The 8647-nt window shown below is 37.7% G+C and overlaps 1 protein-coding gene across 10 annotated transcripts in view; it reads left to right on the forward strand.

Annotated features, from left to right (window-relative positions):
* Positions 1-8647, forward strand: part of R3hdm1 (R3H domain containing 1) — a 137392-nt gene that overhangs the window by 55500 nt on the left and 73245 nt on the right. For 7 of the 10 annotated variants that reach the window (XM_031381078.1, XM_031381062.1, XM_031381056.1 and 4 more), the window contains 2 exons: positions 10-220; positions 8499-8540. In XM_031381078.1, the coding sequence (XP_031236938.1) occupies positions 50-220; positions 8499-8540 (213 nt within the window). In that variant the 5' untranslated portion in view covers positions 10-49. The remainder of the gene's footprint in view (positions 1-9; positions 221-8498; positions 8541-8647) is intronic. The other 3 variants (XM_031381070.1, XM_031381081.1, XM_031381060.1) reach the window with 1 other exon arrangement.

The raw sequence follows: 8647 nt of genomic DNA on the forward strand, positions 1-8647 counted from the left end.
TTTGTCAAGGCTTCAAGTTCCCTGTAGAATTCTAAAATAACCTTTGCTAATGAGGATGTCTGATATTGTTATTATAAAAGATGAAACTGAAACAATGAAGGAATTGGAGGCAGAAATGAGAGATACAGCCAGAGTTGAAAATCTTATCAAATCAGAAAACTATGGGAAGATTTCGGCAGAGAAGAATGAACATTGTATGGACAACAATATTGATTTGCAGGTAAACAGAGGTTTTTTTTTTTTTTCCCATGGCTACAAATACCTAATATTCATTGTATGAGTGTGCTTCTTTTTATATGGAGCTCACTTTTCACAATTCTTTTTTGTTTTTTGAAACAGGGTTTCCCTGTGTAGCCCTGGCTGTCTTAGAACTCTCTCTGTAGACCAGGCTGGCCTTGATCTCAGGGAACTGCCTGCCTCTGCCTCCTGGGATTAAAGGTGTGCGCCACCACTGCCCAGCCACTGTCACAATTCTAAAAGAGAAGTTGAGCCTTCGGTACATATTTGCTAGCTTACTTTCCATTACCAGGACAGCCTGCTGCGTCTTAGGTCTTTGGTTTTCCCATGTATATGATAGGGTAGGAGTCTTTAAATCTCTATGTAGCCAGTATGTTTTTGTTGGCTTTCTCCCTTTTCATTTCACCCTCCTTCTTAATTATCAGTGCTGTAATTGTTAAGACCTCTTAGAGGAGAGACAAAGAGTGTTCAAACATGCAGGAGACCTACTGGCAGAAACATCCCTCTAGAGGTTTATCAGTGCATCAGCCATTTCTGAGTAAAGAGGATTGTGGGGAGGAATAGATGTTACCTAATACTTTTGTTGCTATGTATGCATGATATTTTATAACCAACCATTTAGAAGGCTTTTAATTCGAGGCAAAGATATTTAAGTTTGAGAAAACGGCCAGACCACTGGTTTAGCTAGAGCTTGGGTGTACATTTACATGATTTTTCCAGTATGGCATTTTCAGTGTAGCTAGGTGAATTGTGTGGCTGCTCAGGCATCCTGAGAGAATGTTCCAACAGATAAATGCACCAAGAAGCTTGGATCCAATCTGATCTGAAAACCTCCTTTTCACTATTTCTGACAGCACGTACAGATAATTCCTGTCCAGAGGAAGAGCACTTGGATCTTATCTTCAAATAGGAAAGAGTTTGTGTTAATATGAAATGTACAACTGGAAGTTATCCTAATATTGTCTTTAACATTAATGCCTTACTGTGTTAGCTTTTCCCAGCTGTGACTGATACCTAAAAACAACAACCTAAATGAGCAGACAGTGATGGAGGCTCAGTTTCAGAGGCTTCACTCCATGTTGGCTGGCTGCAGTGACTTGAGGCCTGTAGCAAAGCAGAAATAGAGAGGAAAAAAGTCATAGCATAAGAAAGCCTTTTTACCTCATATCAGCAGAAAGGAGTTCATGTAAAGCAGCCTTGAGCAAGATCATAACCTCCAGTCGCACACCCCATTGCAGCCCACTTCCTCCAACTAGACTCCACCTTCCACAATTCACTACTTCTGGACAGATTATTTGAGTTTTATGTTCATCAGTAGACTGTGAAATTGGTTAGATCAGAGCTCTTTCAATCTAAGTCATAGACACTCGTAGAGGTGTGCCTTACTAACATCCTAGGGATCTCATACCATTAAAGTTGCAAACTAAGATCAACCATCAGAAACTGGGGAGATTACTCAATAAGTGTTTCCTGTACAAACATAAGGACCTGAGTTCATGTCTCCAATACCATTATAAAAGCCTAATGTGGAGGCATGTGTCTGTATTCCAGGTGCTTAGGCAGTGTCGAAGTAGAGAAGAAAGCCCCTGGAGTTTGCTGCCAGCCAGTTTAGGTAGTTCATTGGGAGACTGAGTCAAAAAGTAAGGTGCAAATTGTAGAACAAGACACCTGCCATTCGCTGTTGACAAGCAGTTGTGTGTACATGCAATTCACTCACATATACACACAGAGGTACTCATCTTACTTATGAAAAAAGGAATCCTTCTTTGAGAAAATACTGTTACTTTTAAAAATAGTCTTAATTTTGTTTATGTCCATGATGTATGTGGAATATGCACTTGTGTAGTTCAGAGGACAATGTTTTTAATCTTTGTTCTCTCCTTCCTTTTTTATGTGGGCTCTGGGCATCAAACTTAGGTGGTCAGACTTTCAAAACACCTTTCTCCACAAAGGAATATGTCGGCTCTTTTCTGTCAATCTTAAAATATCCAGAGGACTTTGGCCAAATGTTGTGCCTGTCATGCCAGTTCTGGAAGGCTGATGTAGGAAGATAGTAAGTTCTAGTTCAGCTGGGGCTGCATAGTGATTACTTGTTTCAATAAAAAAATGAAAAACCATAAACATACCAAAAAAAATCAACCTTGAAAGCTACGTGGCAAAGTACACTGTTTCACTTTTTTTCTTTTATTCACAAGTAATGAAAGTTCTTTAAGGGGCATCTCATTCCTTCTTCATTCAGTCATAAGATTTGTATTTTCCTATAAACTTGTGTGACATGAAGTTATATAGTAATGCTAATTTCTACCCCTTTAGAAACCATTTAAGTTTCTGAACTAACTTAAAGTATCTCCCAATGATTTAAGTATAATCAAAGGGTATATTTTTTTATTTCTATGTTTCTCCACCCCATCTCTCCCATCCACATCTTTGTTTTTTGTTTTTTGTTGTTTTTGTTTTTTTTTTTTCTTTAAGATAGCATCTCATGTAACCTAAACTAGCCTTGAATTCACTGTGGCCCTGGCTACCCTTCAATTCCTGACCTTTCTTCCTCTGCCTCCAAGTGCTGGCGTCACAGATCTGAGCCACCATGCTTAGCTTAAATGATAATTTTCTAAGAAATTAGGAGATATAACATTTCCCCCCGCCATTTTTAATTAAACGTTTTAAAACAAGAAAATTGCCTTCTCTAATCAGTATGGTCATTATCAATGATTGCATTAGAGAAAGTTTACAAAGAGCCTTTTGTATTTGAAATTAAAATAATAAGGATTCAGGCTGGAAAGGTGGAAATTGCTTAAAATCAGCCTAAGCTATGTAGTGAGACCTGTCTTAAAACAAGTTAATAATGCACAAGTTATCTTTTAACTTAACCTGAAGATACTAGCTATAACCTACCACTAAACATTCATTTTTCTTTGTACTAAACATTCATTTTTCTTTTGTACTTTTAAGATGCAGCCTGAAATACATACACAATGTATACTACATTTGGAAAAAACAAGCATTGTCTCCCCGGTTCTATTCCCCAACACATCCAGTTTATCAATAGCAGGATGGCTATATCCACATTTCCTTAGTAACTGTTATGGGCTAAAAGAGAAAAACTCCCTAGAGGCCTGAATAAATCAACCATCAGTGCAAACTGTCTTAAGCAGATTAGCTGGAAACAGCCCTGACCTCTTGGTTTGAGTTTTTAAGGGCAATTAAGACATATACAGAAAAACAGCTCTGGACATCTACAATAAGCAAGCATTGTTTACAGAATCAATGAGATTAACAGTTAAATGGTCTAGCAGTTAACCTTTAGCTCAGGTTACATTATATAGGAGTTTAGGGCCTGGTACAGAGACTAGTTTCTTAGGAATTTAGGGATGGTTCAGAAACCAGTTTTTGCACTTAAAATATTCTTGAAATACTTTGATGAAGTGATATAACTATAGTTCAGGTGTAGGCTACTACAATAGGTTTTTGTTTTCAAGGTGGATAAACTTTGTCTGGTGTGTATGATTTTTTTTTTTCCACACAAATCAATTAAAGTAGGTAGTTAGTGTGACACTTTATTCCTCTGAGTTACTTCAAAGGGGATTGAGAGGATAGGTAGGAGACAACAAAGTAATGGCTCACAAGGCTGTCAAGAGCAACTCAGGAACACAGCCAGGATCAGAATTCTGAAGCAGGATATAGAATTCCACGTCAGATTAGGCTATATTTGAAGTTTAAGACTAGCATAGGCTACCTAGAATGATCCTTTATCAGTAAAAAACAAAAGCAAAACACCTCATGGTACACCTTTATCAACAATGAGAATTCTAATGTAGATAACAGATTTCTTAAATGATGAAACAAATACAAATATGATATTTGTCAGGTCCAAAATATATGGGCTATCTATGGTGCCTATTAGCATACCAAAGCACGTGCTAGCCTTCTGCTCTCTCAATCACAAGTGCCCATTAGCAGAGTTGATCCTGGCTCTTCTCACCTCACCCTCTACCCTAAACTTTTTCAGCTATAGGCTTCCCTCCCCCAGCTTCTCATTCCTTTACAGCCCTACTGTCTCAGCTCCTATTCAGTCCTTTTACCTTCCTCTCTTGGCCCCTTCTCCTTGCCCCTCTCTTGGTCTGCTTTGCCCTCACTCTTGTTGACTTCTGTTGCTCTCCGGTTTGCCTTACATGGCCTAGTTAGTCTGCTGGCTTTGTTCAGTGCACTACGTTGTCCCTCTGCTGTGGACTCTTCCAGGTGCCTCTGGCTTACTCTCCCTTATATCCACAATAAAAGCCTCCCCTCAGACATTCCTTGAAATAGTTATGTCCTCAGTTTATGTATTTTACCACTGTCAGTTACTTAATAAGCTAAATACAGCTACACAGCTTCTCAAATTTCTTCCTTTATTGTCATCCAAGATAAAGTTCTTTTTAGTAATAATAAAGCTGCTTCTTGACATCTTTCAAAAATTTCTATTTCAACATACCTTTTTTCTTTTAAGCCTATTTATATTCTTTGCTTTTATTGAATTTTATTAAACACTAAACAGGTTAAACATTTTAAAACTTAGGATTCATTGTCTAAAATACACGTCATTACTTGAAATTATTTCTAGAATTTGATTTCAGTTGACTTTGGGTCATATCCAGATATGGTGTTAGCATTTATAAGCATGGAGATGAAGAAATGCTTGAGTATAGTTTTTTACATTGGTTAATTTTTATATATTCACCGTTTTAATGGAGAATTATTTTGCCTTCATTTAATATTTGGAATAATAAAAACTATGAAGCTGTGAGTTTCCCTGGGAACTTTGCTTAAGGGTCAAAAATAGATCTTTGGATTTTAACATCCTATTCTATGACCAGGAGATTAAGTAGTAACGTTAAATTAGTGTTTGTGTTTGAGTGGTTCATTTGTTGACTTCCTTTTTTTCAGTTCTTTGGACTTAAGAAAACATAGTTTTATTTCATTTTAATAGAAAAGGCAGCCTGGCATTGTTTTCTCTCACCATTATATTATCTTTAAGTACTGAATTCATTCTATTCTTTTACATAATTCTTTTTTTTAGAAAATTTTATTTATTTTATTTATATGCATACACTGTAACTGTCTTCAGGCACATCAGAAGAGGGCATCGGATCCCACTACAAATGGTTATGAGCCACCATGTGGTTGCTGGGAATTGAACTCAGGACCTCTGGAAGAACAGTCAGTGCTCTTAACCACTCACTGAGCCATCTCTCTAGCCTCCACGTAATTACTTTTAATCTTTACTGTTATACAGAATTGCAATACAAATTAGTAATCTGCACAGTTTCAAATGTTTCAACTATTATAGTGTATTTTGTTAATTGAATGGAAAGGAAAATAAATAAAAAGGACATGATGGCTTCTAGGTATGTGAAGGAGACATTTTGTTACAGACACATGAGAGAGCATAGCCAGAGGCTGGGGCATCTGGGAGAGTCCAGAGTGCATATGACCTGAGCTGAGACATAGGGGGAGAGACAGAGAGGAACAGGTGCAGCAGCCAGGAGACCCAAAGAGAGGAGGGTAACCTAAATGGTTGGATTATGTAGGAAAAGGCATGTAGAGAAAGGGAACCCCAGTCACTGGGCTGGAGAAGGTTCAGGGAAGGAGCAGGTGCGCCAGGGAGGAGGGCCCTAGCTCAGGTAAGGACTGAGGGACGCTTGAAGAAACTCTAGCTCCAAGTCCACTTAAATGTCCCTTGTCCCAGGCTTGAAACTTAACAGTAATTACTGATTGTAAATAAAAATGATTCTTTTCAAGAAATAAGTTGGATTTCCTCTAAATTGAGTAATATGGAATCAGCAATTACTCTTTTGCTCACACACAATATACCTACCCATGAAGATTACTCTGATCTTCCTCAGTTTTTCTTTAGACTCTAGTAGCTGGTGCCTCTCCCAGTGTGGTATCAATTAAAAACTGAGAATCCACTGAGAATGTTCTATATTCTATACCCATTTGTTAACCTACTTTCTGTCTGTCTTTGCTATAAACAGGATAAACTATATAAATTGAGGTTTGTCTTTCACCTTTCTAAATTCTAATTTCACTTAGTGCTTCACACTACTAGTAAGGAATGTAAAAAGGTTACTACATTTTTTTACTGTCAACATAAGGTTCTAATAAAGATAAAATGTGTTCTCCAAATAAATAAAATCCACTTAAAAATGATTATAAACCAAACTGGAAGAATTCTGATTTAAAGCGAAGTCTGGCTCCCAAACTGATAACAGAAAAAAATGATATGTATATAAATGAAGGCCATCTACTTTTATAAGGAGGAATCATTTTCGCTGCTCTGTGTGTGTGCAGGTGTATATGGCAGTTTTCTTGTATATATTATAAAGTGTGTTTGTGAAATGAAAAGAATTAATTTTATATAATAATGTCATTGTTTTCTCTTGCTGAAAAACAGGTCAACACAAACTTAGATAGTTAAAATAACTCTTCATTAGGAGCTTACATTGGCTTCCCTGGGTTTTCTGCTTAAGATCCGTGTCAGCCAAGCTGATCCTTTTCAGAAGAGTTGAGGAAGAGCAGGCATCAGGTGCTTTCTTTTTTCAGCAGACTTGATTTCCAAAGTTGGCATAAGGTCCATGTTTCCTGGGTGACCTATCTTCAAAGCAAAAAAATGATTTTGAATCCCTCTGACTTTCTCTTTTTGTCTCAACTGAAGAAAACTCAGCTTAGGAGACTCGTCATTTGATGAGCCAGTCCCACGTCAGTTTTAAATCTCCATCTGAGGATGAACTGACTGACTTGGAGTTTACTACTCCGGTAAATTCCTTTCGTGGATGAGCTCAGCTTTGTATTTGGTTAAGTAGCAAAAGGATGGAGACTCATTCTTGGGGACTATTTTTCCAATTCCATCTCCTCCCAAATCTGTTTGTAATCTGTCAGGTAAGCATATGCAAGTGGATGGTTACTGGACCAAGATTCCGAGAGCCTTAGGTTACGGTTACTGGACTAAGATTCCAAGAGCCTTAGGTTCCGGTTGAGTAATTTGTAACTGATTTTGAACTCTGAAATCCTTTTATACCTGAAAGGAACTGTGCCTTTATTTTGATTCTTAGATGTGGCTTACAGAGAGTAAAAGCCCACGTGGCTCAGGGGAAGAGACGAGCAAATTTAAATTAATCCACCAACATGCACAGAGTCCTGTTAGGCAGTACTCCCCTGTGTAAATGTATTCAAACCATTTTTGCCTCCAAAAAAATTTGGGGTAGGGGGTGGTTATCTGATTTTCTCTGTCTTTTGGATTTTATTCTTTACTCAATGATCTACAGTCAAAAATTGTAAGAGCATTAAGACCCAAAATAGAGGTTTTACCATTTTCGTACTCCTGCTGGTGTTTTTATTGGCTTTACACCTAAGTCTTGGGATATTAGGGTAGATAATTTCTCTCTCCCTTTTCTTAAAATGGGAAGCTTTGTAGCCTGAATATTACCAATTTTGAATATATCCTGTGTTTGTTGTTGAATTGGCTCCCTCCTGCTAATGAGAATAGATGTCTGGCCCCTGCCGTATGAAGGAGCTTGATTTGAAATGACAGAGAAGAAAGAGGCAGAAGGAAAGAGTTTAAAATCCATTCTGAGTTACAGGCACTGTAAGCTTGAGCTCAGAAAGGAACTAGTTGCTTCTATGTGTTAGCTGATGATGTGACTAGTGATCACAGTTGTGCTCAACACCTTTGTTGGATGCCTGCCTTCTGTCTATCATTCTGCTTCACCATCTTACAGGAAACCTAGTGAGTAGCATTCTTTACTAAAATTGGTAGTGTGTCCTTCATGTTTTGCTGAAAATGCTTAGCACATGAGAGATGAAGGTAGTATAGTCTCTGACTCCGTACTAATCAAATATTTTCTGTAGAGAAGTTGGGATTTTTTTCTGACTAATTGAAATTGTTGAGTGGTTTTGGTATGTCCAGTTACCCACCCCCAACATTAGTAAAAATGTTGTTATAAAATACTGAAGAAGCATACGTTTTTACTATGATAAAGTCACCTTCAAAGTTCCATATTGCATTCATTTAACACAGAAATTTGCTGATTTAAAGAAAAATGCCAATCCACAGAAGGACTCAGTAACTTCCCACCTGTGCTTCTGGAGGGATCAGTCCTCCCTCTCTGAGCCACCGTAGCTTTCCTTTTCTAGCACACTCTGTGGTTTAGGTGTATAAATTAAGAAGCAAATTTTCTGTTTGAATGTGAAATTTAATAAAATCTTTCTTATTGTGTATTCAGCGGCCCCCGCAGTCATTTGGACAGACAGGAAAAAGGTCTAAGGTATAGTAACTATTTGGTGTGCTGGCATGCCAAGGCCTTCCTTCATGCTTGGTGAATTCTTGTTTTCATACAGCACTACATTCAGTTTAGTTTTTTTTTTTTTTCAT

Source organism: Mastomys coucha, unplaced genomic scaffold (assembly GCF_008632895.1).
Source record: "Mastomys coucha isolate ucsf_1 unplaced genomic scaffold, UCSF_Mcou_1 pScaffold1, whole genome shotgun sequence".
Lineage (NCBI taxonomy): Eukaryota > Metazoa > Chordata > Mammalia > Rodentia > Muridae > Mastomys > Mastomys coucha.